This window comes from Aspergillus thermomutatus (assembly GCF_002237265.1).
Source record: "Aspergillus thermomutatus strain HMR AF 39 chromosome Unknown NODE_90, whole genome shotgun sequence".
Lineage (NCBI taxonomy): Eukaryota > Fungi > Ascomycota > Eurotiomycetes > Eurotiales > Aspergillaceae > Aspergillus > Aspergillus thermomutatus.
This window is the reverse complement of record NW_020798139.1, coordinates 69,214-85,548: the sequence shown is the minus strand read 5'-3', so window position 1 is coordinate 85,548 and position 16,335 is coordinate 69,214. Positions and strand designations below refer to the sequence as shown.

General features: G+C 51.8%; 8 protein-coding genes across 8 annotated transcripts; 4 read left to right on the top strand and 4 right to left on the bottom strand.

Moving 5' to 3' along the window:
- Window positions 1-215: 215 nt before the first annotated feature.
- CDV56_107660 (uncharacterized protein) lies at window positions 216-863 on the top strand (the record flags this gene model as incomplete). Its single annotated transcript, XM_026761279.1, has 3 exons — window positions 216-218; window positions 270-471; window positions 523-863. 3 exons carry the CDS (start codon window positions 216-218, stop codon window positions 861-863), a joined length of 546 nt encoding a protein of 181 aa, XP_026614598.1.
- A 739-nt stretch (window positions 864-1,602) lies between these two features.
- Window positions 1,603-2,173, top strand: CDV56_107602 (uncharacterized protein; the record flags this gene model as incomplete). The annotated part of the gene is made up of 2 exons (XM_026761221.1): window positions 1,603-1,611; window positions 1,667-2,173. The coding sequence occupies 2 exons, from the start codon at window positions 1,603-1,605 to the stop codon at window positions 2,171-2,173; spliced, it is 516 nt and encodes a 171-aa protein (XP_026614597.1).
- A 155-nt stretch (window positions 2,174-2,328) lies between these two features.
- Window positions 2,329-3,953, bottom strand: CDV56_107532 (uncharacterized protein; the record flags this gene model as incomplete). The annotated part of the gene is made up of 3 exons (XM_026761151.1): window positions 2,329-2,689; window positions 2,743-3,847; window positions 3,926-3,953. The coding sequence occupies 3 exons, from the start codon at window positions 3,951-3,953 to the stop codon at window positions 2,329-2,331; spliced, it is 1,494 nt and encodes a 497-aa protein (XP_026614596.1).
- Window positions 3,954-4,514: 561 nt separating this feature from the next.
- CDV56_107444 (phosphoesterase superfamily protein) lies at window positions 4,515-5,930 on the bottom strand (the record flags this gene model as incomplete). The annotated part of the gene is made up of 2 exons (XM_026761063.1): window positions 4,515-5,315; window positions 5,370-5,930. The coding sequence occupies 2 exons, from the start codon at window positions 5,928-5,930 to the stop codon at window positions 4,515-4,517; spliced, it is 1,362 nt and encodes a 453-aa protein (XP_026614595.1).
- Window positions 5,931-6,870: 940 nt separating this feature from the next.
- On the bottom strand, window positions 6,871-8,682 carry CDV56_107316 (LLM class flavin-dependent oxidoreductase; the record flags this gene model as incomplete). The annotated part of the gene is made up of 8 exons (XM_026760935.1): window positions 6,871-7,098; window positions 7,151-7,328; window positions 7,379-7,935; window positions 7,980-8,039; window positions 8,094-8,106; window positions 8,158-8,347; window positions 8,420-8,560; window positions 8,607-8,682. The coding sequence occupies 8 exons, from the start codon at window positions 8,680-8,682 to the stop codon at window positions 6,871-6,873; spliced, it is 1,443 nt and encodes a 480-aa protein (XP_026614594.1).
- Window positions 8,683-9,378: 696 nt separating this feature from the next.
- On the top strand, window positions 9,379-11,955 carry CDV56_107155 (sodium:solute symporter family protein; the record flags this gene model as incomplete). Its single annotated transcript, XM_026760774.1, has 12 exons — window positions 9,379-9,484; window positions 9,530-9,593; window positions 9,644-9,701; window positions 9,759-9,945; window positions 9,995-10,094; window positions 10,138-10,221; window positions 10,276-10,462; window positions 10,512-10,562; window positions 10,609-10,779; window positions 10,827-11,145; window positions 11,190-11,698; window positions 11,746-11,955. 12 exons carry the CDS (start codon window positions 9,379-9,381, stop codon window positions 11,953-11,955), a joined length of 2,046 nt encoding a protein of 681 aa, XP_026614593.1.
- A 294-nt stretch (window positions 11,956-12,249) lies between these two features.
- CDV56_107044 (putative glucokinase regulator family protein) lies at window positions 12,250-14,379 on the bottom strand (the record flags this gene model as incomplete). The annotated part of the gene is made up of 5 exons (XM_026760663.1): window positions 12,250-13,150; window positions 13,201-13,420; window positions 13,490-13,583; window positions 13,631-14,084; window positions 14,147-14,379. 5 exons carry the CDS (start codon window positions 14,377-14,379, stop codon window positions 12,250-12,252), a joined length of 1,902 nt encoding a protein of 633 aa, XP_026614592.1.
- A 456-nt stretch (window positions 14,380-14,835) lies between these two features.
- On the top strand, window positions 14,836-16,326 carry CDV56_106950 (putative MFS transporter; the record flags this gene model as incomplete). The annotated part of the gene is made up of 3 exons (XM_026760569.1): window positions 14,836-14,979; window positions 15,026-15,233; window positions 15,281-16,326. 3 exons carry the CDS (start codon window positions 14,836-14,838, stop codon window positions 16,324-16,326), a joined length of 1,398 nt encoding a protein of 465 aa, XP_026614591.1.
- Window positions 16,327-16,335: the final 9 nt, after the last annotated feature.

Genomic DNA, 16,335 nt, shown 5'->3' with positions numbered 1-16,335 from the left:
TACTGTCATCCTTCGACCTTGTGGATGTCTTAGACATCTCGTATGTCTTCTTGCTGCTATGCAGGGAGCCATTTCTCCCTCTTGAGTAGGGGTATAAATATCTCATACTTTTCGCTCTTAATATTGCTTCTCACATCGTTCAATTCTCCCCTCACCCATCTATATCACTATCTCATTTCCCCATTGCATTCAAACCGCATTTCAGCAAGTCGAATATGGTAAGTTTGACCAAAATTGAGAGTGTGAGAAATTTGCTAACCATATAGCAGGAGGACTACAGTGAAGAGCTCCAGAAGAAGATCTCCGGTCTCGGGCTGGGATCTTCCAAGGACGAGGTTCGTGACGTTTGGAAGCGGATTCTCGAATACCACTTCCCCAAGCAGAGCGCTGATTGCCTTCGTGAAGGATTCATACACAAGTACTTCAACTACGACAGCGACTTTCCGCACATTGGCATTGTCAATCCTCGAGGTGAGCATTCATACTTGCCCGTATTCCATGTCTATTGTCAGTCCCTGCCAGCCGCCGCAGCAGAAACACTCTTACCGGGTTCTAGAACGGATTGGCAAGCTTTGGAAGATGCGGTGAAATTCGAACTTGTCGGAATCATGTCACTCATCAAAGAGTGCAAGCCGAATTTCTACGCGGCCATTGTTGCAGGCCCATTGGTACGCTTTTGCGGTGTGAACAAAAAGGGCGAATTCTGGGATTTTGGCTTTGACGACGAAGAGGGAGCGTGGAATATCCACCACGATTACGATGCGATTCTCGAAGGGTTGTTGAAGATTCGGGCCAAAATTGACCCGGTGTGCTTTGTTCCCTTTGGCGTTTCGACAGTTTGCATCAAGGAGGAAGCCTGTTGAAGGACGGTGACAATGAGGCGCGGCGCGTACATGGATGTCGTTGTTGAAAGTCTTTGATCTGTCTTTACTGCTTCGTTGCCGTTGTTCTTGTTCCTGATTGTGGCCATGCTTTCGAATCTGCCATGTAGTATGGCAACCGTTCTAGAGTTAGGTGTTGCTATTGAATTTTATGTTAATTGTTACGGACTCTTATACTTGTAAATTCCCTATAATCCCAGTATTCATCCAAAGTGGCAATGTGATGAGTTTCTTGAAAATCGACTGTAAGCTATGGTACTTTCCTGTGCGAAGGATAATCTGACAACAAAACATGATTTCCTTCTCAAAATCCATCGACTCGATGATTGAAAGGTAAGACCCAGAAAGGAGTGCCATAAAATAATCTAGCAAGGTCTCTTAAACTCCTGAATATTCTCATTATCGAAATATGTTGTCTTATGATGTGTCGCACTTTTCTTTGTTGTCTTTGCAACATGCCCTACTCGAAACAATGCCACCTACAGTCCACCAAGAAAAAGAATACTGAGAATCAAACAATGGTCTTTCGACTCCTTTTATTGTCTCAGACACTGGAGATGTCTTCGGCGCTGTCGCTCAAGTCGTAGACCTCCCTGAGAAGGTCCATAAATACTGCATCACGGCTGCTGCTGGACTTTTATCTATCCAACATCCAACCTATTTCTCCCATCTTCTTCACCCTGCAATACAATAAACTTCCGATTTACAACGAGTTCAAATCATGGCCACGGTAAGTATTTGGTGCAATACCGCAAAGCTCGGAGACGTGCTAACTTGAAATCTAGGACAGATACACCGTGAGAGCGTGGGAGCAGATATCCTATCTGTGCCCCGGGTCAAGCCAGGATCACGTTCGGGAGGTGTGGAATTTGATCCTCAACCCTATTTTCCCACTCGTAACGGCTGATGGTAAGTCTTATGCTGTGAAGAACGAGGACGACCAAGATAGATTCCCTCAGATCTCCGTTGCTAATCTGAACGGTCGATTTGAAACCTCCCCACTCTTTACGGTCTACTGCATCGGATTTGCTGACCCTGACACGGATATGTGGAAGGTCTTGGAAGATGTGGTTCAGCTCGACCTACTTGAGGCCTCAAGCCTCTTTGAGGGAAAGCCTCGAGCAAGCCTTTTCGCAGCCATTGCAGTTGGCCCGATGGTACGTTTCTACCGACTGGATGAAGATGATTATTTCTGCTATGTTGAATATCGCGATAGGGACGCGTATAACGTTCATCAGGATTTCGATGTCATCGTTGAACATCTGCTCCAGATTCGGGAGGCTATGGCGTGAAGGGACTGGATGCGGGTGATCTGTGGCACCGTTGCTGGCTTTGGTTTGTTATTCCTGGTTGCTCTTGTCTTTTGTTGATGTTGTTCTTATTTCCTCAAATCCGTATACCCAACGGTCAACATGAAATCTCAAAGAACATCCATGACTTTAAAGTACTATATAGACTCTCGGTGTATTGTAGACGTGACCCTCTTCGGATCGTCTCCGGCGTCAACTGATTCCGGTTCCGCTTCGAGGTCATTCAATCTGCTCGTCGGTCCATCAAAGATGACAGCTATTTGTTCCAGCGTGTAGCCCTTGGTTTCGGGGTACAGAAAATATGCGGTGACACCGAACAGCAGCAGCATCGCAATGAAGACCAAGTAATACCTCCATGAAATAGCTTCCAGGGCGATGGGGTTGACGAAAGTATTGAAAAACGTAGCACAGATAGTGGAAATCCACGTCACAGCCAGACCTCGGGATCGAAGACGAAAAGGCCAGATTTCGCATGGATACGCCGTGAGCAATGGAGTCCTAGGATCACAAGAATAAGTAGGTGAGGTCAGTACGTCAAGACAGGAACTCACAGAGCAATGCCATAACCAGCAAAGAAGATGAAGAGGAATGGTATGACAGCGGTCCCCGTGGCTGCATGACGACTTGCTGCGAAAGACCCCGATAGTGCCGTGACGAGGACATAACTGATGAGCATGATCATGGCCGATGCAAGGGACAGTGGACGTCGCCCGAAGCGATCAATCAGCCACGCACCTACGATGGCAAACAGAAGATTCCACATCTGCAAGCAGGCCGATATCAGCGTCTGATTGCTGACGCTGGTCACCCCGACGGTATCTAGTATGAGAGCTAGATAGTATGAGATGACACCATTGCCTACCCATTGGGCGAAAAACCCCAAACTGAGGGAAATCATCAGTCGATGCCGATTTCCTGGAGTCTGGAACATATCTGCGTAACTGGCGCCCTTGTGAACGTCTTGCTCGAGAATCGTCGCGCGGATCTCCTGGAATTCGGCATCCACCACGGATGAGCGACGGCCGACGGCATGATATCGTGTTAAAATGGCATACGCCTCATCATCGCGTCCCTCTGAAATGAGCCATCGCGGACTCTCTGGAGCGAGAAGGAGTCCGGGCAAGGCGGCGGCCGGGAGAAGAGCCTGCAGAAGCGATGGAAGGCGCCAGGACCACGACGAGGGATAGGTTCGGGACGCGAATATAACCCATCCAGAGACGCTACCCCCGACATACCATCCGGTCATAAATAGCGAGTTCAAGATGCTTCGGTGGCTTGGGTGCGCTATCTCGTTGATCAGCAGGGGAGCCGCATTTCCGAAAAAGGCAGACGCCACACCCACAGACAGACGGGCCAGTAGGAACGCTGTCGGGTTTGGAGAGGCTGTCTGCAGTACGGAGCCCAGAATCAAAAAGATATAGCCCCCGTAGATTCCGGGTTTGCGCCCGAATCGGTTAGAGACCCAGGCTGCAACAGGGGATGCCACCCCGCAGCCAAGCAAGGAGATCGCATTGATCCATCCCAGTTTGGCGCCGGTCGGATAGTCCATGAAAATGTTCCATTGATCCAAGGCTTGCAGGCCATTCATGAGAGATCCGTCGTACCCATTGGCAGAAGAGAGGAGGACCAGGGAGATAATGATGTAGTTCAGGTACACTAGATGAGGTTGACAGTGCCATGCTCGATCTGCCGAAGGAGAAACAACAGCTATCTCGACCTTTCCAGCTGTCTTACTGTGAGTATTCGGGTCGGGACTTGCCATGGCCTGAGATCACCGGGGAATGCCGTGCTGGGAAAAAGGGGCAAAGCATGCAGAGAGAGGGTCGGGGACTGTCGCAGCCGTCCTTTGTGTCTGATACTGGACCTGCTATTTACATGATGAGATCAAACGCTATTGACTCGAGTACGCGTACCCGTTGGAGACATATTGTTGTCAATTTGAGGATATAAAGGAGGGAAAATCAGAACGCGTCGGCCATTGCTTAATGCGAAGTCCATTTTTGAACAAAGCAGAAAGTTTGCTGGCTCGAAGAACCAATTGCAGACAGAGAATTCAGCCACAGCGAGCTTCCAAGGCGTCCAGATCCAGTCTGGTGATCCAAGCGGAGAATGAGGAATGATTGTGGAGAAAGAAAAACCCGGGGAAGTCCGATTTAAGTGCCGAAGTCGGGGAAAGGCAGTTTCAGATGATTATTCAAGAAATAAGAACGCTCCATTTTTCTCATATTTACCTCTCGGAGAGAATAAATCGAGAGAACTAATATCTATGCTATTGTTTTGTCATACAATCCGATCACACCATATCCCATGCCTATCACCATTTCTACTTCCGGAAAGGAACTGCGGAAGGGAGAGCAGAGGGAGTGTTCTTCCGAGCATTGTGACGGATCAAGTGCTCAAACGATGCCGCATGCTCGACCCGAGGGGTGAAAGGCTCAAAATCCCAGAGATAGCCCAGTGTCCGCAGAATGGAGGCAGCCGAGTACGACACAGTCTCGCCGTGAGCATTGGTACCCTTCTGCTCGACCTTTGCTTTGGCAACCCAGGGAGAAATGAGCAGAGTCGGGATGCGACCACCCAGACGGTCAAAGGGGAAGGTGTAGTCCTCGCCACTGGGGGTGCTGAGGGTAAAGGTCAGGTTATCCGGACGAGGAGCGAGAGGAGCAGGGACGTGGTCGTGGAAGCCACCACTCTCGTCAAAGGTCAGGATGAAGAGAGTCTCCTTCCACTGAGGACCGCCGCGCAAAGCATCATAGACCTTCTTGATGAAGGCCTCACCGTCGGAGATCAGACCGGCGGGATGCATGGAGGTGGTGCCCACCCCGCAGCAAGAGGGGTTGATGTACGCCAATTCAGGCAGGGCACCGGCCGCAGCGTCGGTATAGAACTTGGCCAGGGGCTGGATCTTGTCTTGGTTGTTGGTGGCATATGTCCAGTTGAAATAGCCTGCATCGGGGCCGGTACCGCCGGCAGGGTCGACGTAGTTGATCCACGAGTGACCGGTCTCGGTCAACTGCTGGAAGATGGACCGCTGGGGGAACTGATGCTTGCCGAACGCAGCGTCGTTCAGACCGTGGCCGTAGGAGGTACCGGAAACCAGCGCAGCACGGTTGGGGTTGGTGTTCTACAGGAGTCAGATCAATCCTTCGAAGGGGACTCAGGGGTAAGGTGTACTTACGCCGGGAATATCGGAGTGCCAGTGATTGAAGGTCAGGTAGTTTTGCACCAGAGAGGTCAGGACCGGGACCTGCTCTTCGGTGTAGTAGTTCATGACCTGAGCTGCCAGAGTGGTCTTGTTCACCTTGGCGCCATACTTGCGCACTTGCTCATGAAGAAAGCCTTGATTGTGGGCAACCAACTTGCCCTCGGCGATCAATGTGTTGTCCGGATTGAAAGTACCATAGAACTCGATGTTGTTGCCATAAATGGCGTGGTCCGGGTCATTGGTGATCGAGTCAAAATCCTTGGCGCCAGTGCAGCCAACGCCCTGACTGGGGTCGGTGAGGTTGTAGGGGTTGCAGTAGGGCCCGGTGTTGACGGGGTTCTCGAGGCCCTTGATCTTCTGACCACCCAGGAGGTTGTCGAAGGACCGATTCTCCATTACCAGAATGACCACATTCTTGATCTTAGACTTGAGATTCTGGATCGACTGCTGCGAGTGCGCACTGGCTGGATGTGCAGGAATGGCCGAGGCGGCGGCCGCAAAGGCCAGTAGACCAAGAAAAGCACTGGGATGCATTCTGGCAGGCGAATCGAAAGCAGGTAAGGCTGGTCAGAAAGATGCTGCTTTCCATGACACTTGTCGAACGGTTCAGGAAGGCCATTTTATACCCAGACCCTCGTATTCCTCACCATCATCCCTACTTCAATCTCGTCCCACGTGCTCTGAAGACTCGCATTGAATAGTATCTTCGCCCGGTTAACCAAGTTCTAAGCGAAGATACAGCCTTGGCAAGATGTTGAGAAAAGAGATCTCAACGAGCGTTGGCGGAATGAGCCGATACAGCTGTAGACACTGTGGCCGTCTCCAATAAGATGAACCTGCAGAGGCACGAGGCGTCGAGAGAGTCTTGGCCTACATGGTGTATCGCTTGCCTGGAGGCGGGGAGGTAAAGTTATGCAAGGATTTAGTCGACTTTGTGCTGTCATGCTCGAATCAAGCAATGACTCTCGAATATGACCTGAAAAGGACACAAGATTGCTTAATGCGGATGGTTTCCTGCACAAGGCATGGGCCAAGCAGCCAATTTCAACAACAAGATTCGTCAAGCATGAATCCAATCACTGTTTGCCAAGACGGCTGCATCCTTTGCCCCTCACTAGACCCCAATTAGATGGCCAGAAACACGAGAATTGTTGACGCAAGATGATGGGGAACGGAAAATGGATACCAGAAAGGCTTCCCGTGCTGCTTCTCTATACAACCATTGGAAGATGACAACATCCTGCTGGGATGTCTCGGATACTAATGCAACCTCACAAGTTGACAATGACGATCGACACAAACCTCGTTTCGCTTACAGATTTCTAGAAGACAGAGTCTGTTAAGGATACACATTGAATCGACGGAGTCTCGAAGAGGAAAGAATCAGTTCAGAGCTTCAGGAAGGAAACTATAGCTCATTTGAGCATTCAGCGGGTCAACACATGTGGTAGATGTCATTGCACGTCCCAGTCTACTAGTTTTCGGGAATCTTATGATCCGCAGCGTCTACTCCCGCGTGCCAGCGGTACCTGGCCGCAGGATGATCCTCCGGGGGACCTGTCTGCCCCGGTTTGCCATACAGATTCTCCCGATAAGTTCCCCTTTCGACAGCATAATCCTCCCAGAACAGTCCGCGTCGACGAAGTTCGGGGAGCAACAAGTCGATGATGTCCTTGAAAGATCCTGGCTTGACAGCGTAGGCCTTTACTATTGTCAACTTCGATGTGATTGATCGTCCGTGTAGGCAAACTCACCAGGTTGAATCCGTCGACATCGGCTTCTCTCACCCAGCGTTCCATCTCGTCCGCTACTTGGGCCGGCGTTCCTACTGGAGTGGCACCCAGACCTCCTACTGTAATATGCTGCCCAACAGTTGACTTGGTCCATTTGGCGACTTCGGGTGTTGATTTGGACCAGCCTTCGACGGCGGAGCTACAGGCTCAGTTAGCACCATATCCTGTTTGATTGGAATGGAAGCCCACCGAATTGCGTTGCTCTCTACCTGCCGAAGCTCTTCGTCATCACCGTACGTGTCCAAGTTGATTCCTGTCCACCCGCCAAAGAGTGCCAATGCGCCGTCGATCGATCCCAAGCTGCGGTAGTACTGGAACTTCTCCTGTGCCTCTTCCTCTGTGCGGCCTAACACCGGGCATAAAAGTGCCAGGAACTTGATGCTCTGAGGGTCGCGTCCGAATTGTCCCTGCGCCGTCGTGCGTATCTCTGCGATATTCTTCGCAACCACTGCGGGACTGTGTCCTGCCACGAAGATCGCCTCCGCATGTTGCGCAGCAAACGTCTTTCCTGCTTTGGAGGTGCCAGCTTGAAGGATGACGGGCGTTCGCTGCGGGCTCGGTTGGCACAGATGCGGACCAGGGACGTTGAAGTATTTGCCTTCGTGGTTGATTTCGCGTACACGGCTGGGATCGGTGTAGATTCCGCGGGCCCGATCGAGGACGACAGCATCGTCACGCCAGGAGGACTCCCAGAGTTTGTAGGTTACTCTCACGTATTCTTCGGCGACAGCATATCGATCGTCATGCTGATCTCGTTAGAACCAAGCTAGCTGTCCAAGATCGGACCTACCTGAGGTTGCTGGGCATGGCCCATGTTCCGAGCGGCTGAGTCCAGATAGCCTGTGACAACCTGTAGTCCTTTATTAGTGCTCGAATTATAATTATAGGTGGAGAAAACGCGTACATTCCATCCCAATCTGGGAAAGCGACGTTAGCACTGTGTCGTGGCCAGATTCGAGCTCACATACCGTCCCTTGGACAAATGATCAACCGTCGATAGCCGGCGAGCCAAATGATATGGCTGCTCATAGGTTGTCGTCACTGTCACCCCAAATCCGATATTTCTCGTCGCAGCTGCCATCGCCGAAACCACAGCTAGGGGTTCATTGACGGGCCATTGCGCTCCTGAAGCAATAGCCGGAGCCAGGTTTCGGGGTCCTTTATAGACGTCGTAGCCACCTCAAAGATTTCAGTCGGCCGGGGATGGAATAACTTAGAAGGTGTAGGTACCTAGGACGTCCGCGATGAAAATGCCATGAAACTTGGCTGACTCCAGCAACTGTGCCAGCTCGATCCAGTGGTCTACGTCGTTGAACCGGTGTGATTCATCTTCTGGGTGGCGCCACAACCCTGGAGACTGATGACCGCTGCCTGTGATACATCAGAAACAGTCATGCAATGAAGGTTGAACCCATACACATCTCAACGAACGCATTGAGAATGAGAGGTTTTCGCGATCCGTCAGTACCGGAAGGGTCACTGGCTGCCGTCATGATCGAAAGAGCGACAATTGACTTGGAAAGAAGCAGGAAACAAGAGCTGGAAGTAGGGTAAATTCCTTTCCCTTCTGGTTGATGAATATAGTCTGATAGAGACCCTCACGACCGTGTTGAAGAAATCAGCATGGCTTCTCTTCCACAGAAGATTCAATCGGAAGCGCAATTAAATATATACGGATTAGATGTCTGAATACTTCCTTTACTGCCCCTCAGTTCCATGCGTATCCAAGTCTTGTTGATGGTCCCTGTTTGGATTCTCTATAGCATCAATGTGGGCCGCGATGGCGTGCTGCGCTGAGAGGAGGGGAACAATCACGGACAATCATATGAATGTCCCAGAGGAACCACCATATTAGACTATCAGACTATTTGTGGAATCTTGTATGGCGGAACCCTCGACAAAAAGAGTCTTGTTGATGACTCGTTGCATTTAGTGACCTCCCGGTGTCATCATGGGTCGAAGATCTCTTCTTTTCGTCAACCACGATCCTCATCGCGCAATTCCCTCGAGGCGTACCCCTATGCCTTTTATATCTCATCATAGAAGTGAGCGATCGTTGGCATGTTAGTGGGCGTAGAAAGGCAGACATGCCAGGTGCAGTATTCAGAGGCCCGAATATATAATACAGAAGTCTCATTAACCAGAGTCGATTGCCCACATTCATCCAACATCAATCACATTCGTCAATTATGGCAAGCCCCCGAGCCCCAGATGATGAGGTCGTGGTCCAGCCTCCTCTGCCACAAGTCGCCGGCTACCTGATAGTCGTGGTTCTGGGACTGATCATCGCATTGGGTATGTTGATGTCCCTGAACCGGGCACGACAGCTAACAGGAGCAGTGATGATGCTCATCACCAAGATTCTCAAGAAAACAGCAGGTGAAGATAACAAGAAGACAGAAATGTGATCCTCCTCCTGACACGGCAGAATTCCAAATACTTACTCATTGCCAGGTTTATGACCGCGAACCGAACCCTTCGGACTGGATTGACAGCGTCTGCAGTCATATCGGTAGGATATCCTCTCCAAGCGCCGCCACTGCATACCAAGGAGTAACCCGCTGGATAGTCATGGCTCTGGTCAACCGCCATGTTGGGCTCTGCGTTTGTTGGCTATGATTATGGCGTGTCGGGTCCTTTTTGGTTCGCCGCGGGCTGTAGTCCAATGATCGTCTTCTTCGCCCTGCTGGGAATCTCTTGCAAGAGGAAGATTCCTGACGCCCATACATCGCTGGAAGTTGTTCGGATTCGCTATGGTGAGCCTAGTCCTGCAGATGATCAAAAACGCAAAGCTGATGCAAAGAGGTCGAATCGCCCATGTGGTCTTCATGACACTCTGTTTGATCAACAACATCTTCGCTTGTGCCAATATGCTCTTAGGTGCAGCGGCAGTGATTGCAGCCCTGTAAGTCATCCACCTTAGGACGGATATGGCCTGACTTGAGTAGGACGGGTGTGCACATTGTCGCAGCCACATTCCTCTTGCCTGTCGGTGTGACTGTCTATACCTTTGTTGGCGGCATCAAAGCAACGTAAGCTGCCGATCCGAGCATATAAGGTCAATAGCGTCTGAAATTGCGATGCAGGTTCTTGACCGATTATTTCCACACTGCCGTCATACTTATCATTGCATGTTACTTTTCAATCAAAGCATTTACGGTTGACCAGGTTGGCTCCATCGGCAAGCTGTACGAGCTTGTCAAGTCGGCTTCTCAGCGGCACCCAGTTTCTGGAAATCATGATGCCACTTACCTGACGATGACCTCCAAAGGCGTGCGTGTCTTTCAAGAGTGGATTGAAGACAGTTCCTGACGATCCATAGGGCATCCTGTTCGGCATTCTGCATATATGCTCCAATTTCGGCTTGGTCATTGTAAGTCCTGCGCACAGTGTGGAATGCTCCTTGCTAAGCTCATCAGATGGACACGAGTTTCTTCATCAGAGCATTCTCGGCTGCTCCATCGGCAGTGGTGCCCGGATATACAGTCGGAGGCATTGCATACTTTGCCATTCCATGGGCTCTAGGAACCATCATGAGTTCGGTGGCACTAGGTCTAGAGAATCAGCCAATCTTCCCAACCTACCCACGCGTACGTAGCCTCCCGCATCACCATGAAAGCAGCTGACCAGATACAAGCGCATGACATCGACTGAGGTCAGCAATGGACTCGTCCTGCCTTATGCAGCCATGGCGATTGCAGGTAAAGGAGGCGCGGCGGCCATCCTTCTCGTCACGTTTATGGCGGTGACGTCGACACTGTCGGCGCAGGTTATAGCAGTCAGCTCGATCCTTAGCTTTGATGTCTATCGCGAATATTTCAACCGAAAGGCCTCTGACCGCGACATCATCCGTTCGAGTCATTTCGGTGTCATCTTCTTCGCGGCCTTTTCCGCTGGCTTTAGTACCATGCTGCACTACGTTGGCATAGACCTGGGATGGACCCTGTATATGCTCGGTAAGTGTCATTTCCGACTCCCTAGGTCATAACTAACCTCAAAGGCGTGGTCACCTGTCCGGGCATCTTCCCAATGGCCTTGACCATTCTGTGGCGCCAGCAGAACAAAGCAGCCGCAATCTTTGCCCCAGTGCTTGGGTTGGCAACCGGTCTTGGTGTCTGGCTCGGAACGGCCAAGCAGTTTTATGGCGCCGTTACGGTGTCAACAACAGGACAGATCCTGCCCTGCGTCTACGGCACCGTCGCCTCTGCCTTTTCACCCATCGTTTACTCGACCATCCTCACTCTCCTGCAACCACAGAGATACGATTGGGCGGAGTTCAAGAAAGAGAAACTGGCTCTGGAGGAACTCAAAGATGACCTCACAACAGTGCGCAGTCACCGGTCGAAGGGCCAATTGGACAACGGCCATGGTAGTTCTTCAGCACCCAACGCGAAAGAATTGAAGAGATGGGGCCGCATCGCCGCGTTCTGGTCAATAGCCACCTTCTTAGGACATTGGGTTCTGTGGCCACTCCCCATGTACGGTGCCAAATATGTTTTCGGCAAAACAGTAAGTCTTCGGGCAATCCATCTAAACAAGAGATCTGATCGTCTTAGTTCTTCGTGGCCTGGGTAATGGTTGCCATCATCTGGCTTTGGGGCACAATGTTAGTGGCGATTGTGTACCCTATCGTCGATGGAGGCATCCAGCAGATGGCACAAGTCTACCAAGGATTGGCCTGGGGAAAAGCATCGACAAGCACGCCAGTCGAGAGATCAACACCTTCGTGTCCATCAATCCTTGAGGTGGAGCAGGTAAAAGCCTAAGAGCAGCGTCGCACTTCACATGTATAAGTCAAGTCAAGTTTGGTCAATGGTGACCTTGGATACTCTACTTGTTTCCATCTTTGTGCAATTTCAACGAGATGTAAAAGACAGAGGCCTACGATGAAATGGTGCTCATCAAACCCCGAGTGTAAAGCGGCGAAATATATCCAATATCTATATAGAGCATACGACATTGCCTGACAGATTGTTTCCTTGCGATCACGAAGAACATGGATCAATGTAGAAGATTTCTATTTGAGTTGATTATAGGATTAGACCTTCACACTATACTCATCAAGACGATGTCAGATGTTTTGCGCCCAGCAGGCCTGCATCGCATATCCTCTCGACATAGGCAAACTTGACCCCTTTCTTCTCAAGGACATCCAAAAACTGGGCTTGATAAGCTTGGTTGTTGAGGATGCTGCCTGAAAGAATCAGACCAGTATACTCTCCAGGGACGTATCCAGCGCAACCAGGATCTAACAAACGTCCTACAGTTCGACTTGCCAAATAGTCAATCTGTCTACCGACAATGGCTGAGGCAGTGTCATCCCGTCCGTTCATGTTGAGCACCACTTCAGCAACACCTGCAATCCGAGTTTTGATCGTCTGTTTGTGCTGCTGAACCAGGATCTCACTGACAAGATCAATCTGTTTTGGCCCGCAGATGGCACATCCCAGTCGTTCAAGTACTCTTTGCACCAAACGTTCGAGAGGCTCGATGCGTATTCCGAGTCTCATCTCTTCGAGAACGGCTAATACATATTTGATAGCCTCCAGCCCGATTGCATATCCGCCCCCTTCATCACCCAGGATGTGTCCCCAGCCGCCGGATCGAGCCACTTGAGAGTACACGTTGCCATTGTCGCTTCGGTTGTACCGCATGGCGACGCTCCCAGTCCCAGCAATGACGATGACTGCAGATGAACAGTCTCGGTGGGGACTCGCAGCGGCCACCAGCAGATCCACGTCGTTTGTCAGTCGGACCTCCTTCTCAGTCAATCCAAAGCTCGCGCAGATCCTCGGCAGGAGGGACTGTCGGAAATTCTTCCGGTCAATGCCCGCCAAACCAATCCAGACTGACTTGAAAAGCGACTGGAGATTGCACTCTGAGGAAGAAAGGGCCGACAAGGAGTCTTTCGTAGCAGTCATGAGTGTCCGAACGGCGTCCTCTATGCCATTGCCATCAGTCCTGTCGCCGTCAGCAGTGGTTTCAAAGGAAAATCAGGTAAGAGGGCGTACAGATTACATGGACCTGTCGTCCCTCGCCCGACAACGGTGCCTTTCAGGTCCGCAATCACGGCCGCACACTTGGTAGCTCCGCCATCAATACAGAGTACATATTGTCTGTTTGTAGCAGGCGTCTGTGCATTCGTGACCTTGGCCAAAGGCGTCTCTAAAACCTTGGCGAGCACGCCACCAGCAGATGCCAACCTCTCCTCGCAGTGTTCAACCGGTTGTCCTGTTTCGGTCACGAGAAGAGCTAGTTTCACCCTCCCTTTGCATCTTGCCAGCAATGCGTCTAGATTACCGTCTGTCATACCACCACAACGGGCACTCAGCCTTCGGAGAATGTTGCGCGATCGTTGTTCCAGCTTCAGATTGGAGGCCACGAGATCTACCATCTTATTCCATCAATCCACGTTCTTCCAGCGCTGCTGCAAACACATACCATATTTCCATAAGTCTTGCCCGTCCGGATCATGATGCCAGTGCTGAGCATATTCAGTACCATCTTGGTCGCCGTTCCCGCCTTCAACCGGGTGCTGCCCGTCACAACTTCCGGCCCTGGCAGAGGAGCAATGAGGAAGTCGACTGTTTCAGACGTCCCCATTGCCGAGGGAGAAGCGCAAACCACACCGATGGTGAGGCAGCCGGTCTTTTTCGCGAATGCCAAACATCCGAGGACATATGGCGTACGGCCGGACGCAGCTATGCCGATGACGCTGTCCAGATCCGGGCTGAGCTTCAAAGCTTCCATATCTGCCTCACCAGCAGCGACACTGTCTTCGGCTCCTTCTTGCGCTCGTCGAATGGCAGCGTCACCGCCGGCAATCAGCCCGACGAACTGCGATGGGGGAGCAGCAAACGTGGGAGGAATCTCGGATGCATCGAGGATCCCGAGTCTGATCATCGGGATTCGGTTATCCACATGTTTCACGATGTTTTCTAGGTCGGCATGACTGACCTTCCACTGGTCCCTGCACCCACGTAGATGACTCGTCCACCGTTTCGCACGCGGGGAGTTAGCGCGTCAATGGCAGCGGCAATTTCGGAGAGGCACGGTGTCACACTAGGCGCGACACGGAGGTCCTCTTCGTTGATCAATCGGCACATCTCCAGGGTTGAGATCTGATCGATCTGCGCCGTCCGAGGATTGACGGCTTCGGTCTGCAGTTGTGACAGACTGGTTAGATCCATGTTGCACTCGTTCCATGCATATCCAAGAATTGTCTGGACGGAGTGAATGGAAAGATTCGCCAGTAGCTCCAGGAAGTGTATGGTTCTATATCCTCGGCTAGCCTCGTGGTCGCGCGGGGGTCACTCTCAGGGTTGCATTGTCTCGGTTAAGGGTGCCAATCTGGGGTTGTACAGAACACGGGCTGTGGAGAATTATAGGAACGGACATCCAATCTGATCAGGAGTGGTCAGTCATAGCGGAAGGATCTACATTCGAATATCTCTTATGAGTTAGACTTATCATCGCCCAAGGGATAGGCAAGCCGTGGCTGATAACTGGCTGGTTTCTCCGCGTTTTGATAGGAAGGGTCAAGGGTCACACAGGGGCTCATCATGGTGAATAAAACCGCTTTCCTCCCTCCTGTCTTCTTTTCACAATCGAGTGATCTGCCTGCCTGACTCAGTCTAGTGGTCAATATGGGCCACAATGAAATTCATCAAGATAATGCCGCCGTGGAAACTGGCGAAGGCTCCCCACCACGATCCCTTCCATATCGGATCTACACACACTCGTGGTTCCAGATCATTCTCATCAGCATGATCTGTTTCTGTTGCCCTGGGGTAAGATTTCCCTCCAACGACTCAAGTCACTCACTGAATCTTGCAGATGTACAACGCTCTCACCGGTATGGGAGGCTCCGGACAGGTCGACCCTACGGTTGCCGCCAACGCGACAGTGGCCTTGCTCGCTGCGACAGCTGCTACGGCTTTGTTTGTCGTTGGACCTATCTTCGACCGTGTCGGACCTCGAACGTGCTTGCTGATTGGAGGATGGACCTACTCCTTGTACTCGGGGAGTCTGCTGTGCTTCAACCGTACGAGAATAGTTTCGCCCCCAGTCATATATACTGACCCTGATTAGATACCGCCAACGGGGCGTTTGTCATCAGCGCCGGCGCCATTCTTGGTATCGGAGCCTCCTTCCTCTGGGTGGCTCAAGGGGCCATCATGACGACATACGTCCCCGAAGCCCAGAAAGGCCGGGCCATCGCCGCGTTCTGGATTATTTTCAATCTGGGCGGCGGCGTGGGATCCCTCGCCAGCTTCGGTCTCAACTATCACTCTCACAGCGGGACCGTAACGGACGGGACGTACATCGGACTGTTGATCATCATGGCCATCGGCTGGCTCATGGGTCTCCTGATCTGCCCGCCCGCTTCAGTCCGCGTTCACGGACTGCAACGCACCCCGGAGAGCGAGAAGAACTGGCGTCGAACCGCCAAAGTGACTCTCCGGACCATGTCTGACTGGCGGGTGCTCTGCATGATTCCCATGTTCTTCTGCGCCAACGTCTTCTACTCGTACCAGCAGAACATCGTCAATGGGATGACCTTCAACATCCGCACGCGATCCCTCAACGGGGCCCTGTACTGGATGGCGCAGATGCTGGGCGGTCTCATCATGGGTCTGATTCTCGACATGCCGCGGGTGAACCGACCGAACCGTGCACGGGTGGGCTGGGTCTTCCTCTTCGTCACCGGCATGGCCATCTGGGGCGGCGGATACGCGTTCCAGAAATGGTATGACCGGCGGAGGGCACAGGGCCATAAGCAGGACATCGACTACACGCAGGGCCATCTGTCAACTGGTCCGATGTTCTTGTATATCTTCTACGGGGCCTACGATGCCTTCTGGCAGGGATTCTGCTACTGGCTGATGGGGGCTCGATCGAATTCCCCCGCCGTGGCTGCCATCCTCGTGGGCGCGTACAAGACTTTCCAGGCGACTGGTGGTGCTATGGCCTGGAGGTTGAACGCGCTGGCCAAGCCGGCCATGACGCAGTTTGCCATGGACTGGGGACTGTGTATGGGCGCGCTGGTGGCTGTCATCCCGTCTGTATTGGCTGTGACACTGACCAGCGAAGTGCAAGAGGAAGTGACACAGGAGACGAAGATTATTGATGAATGATTGATAGTG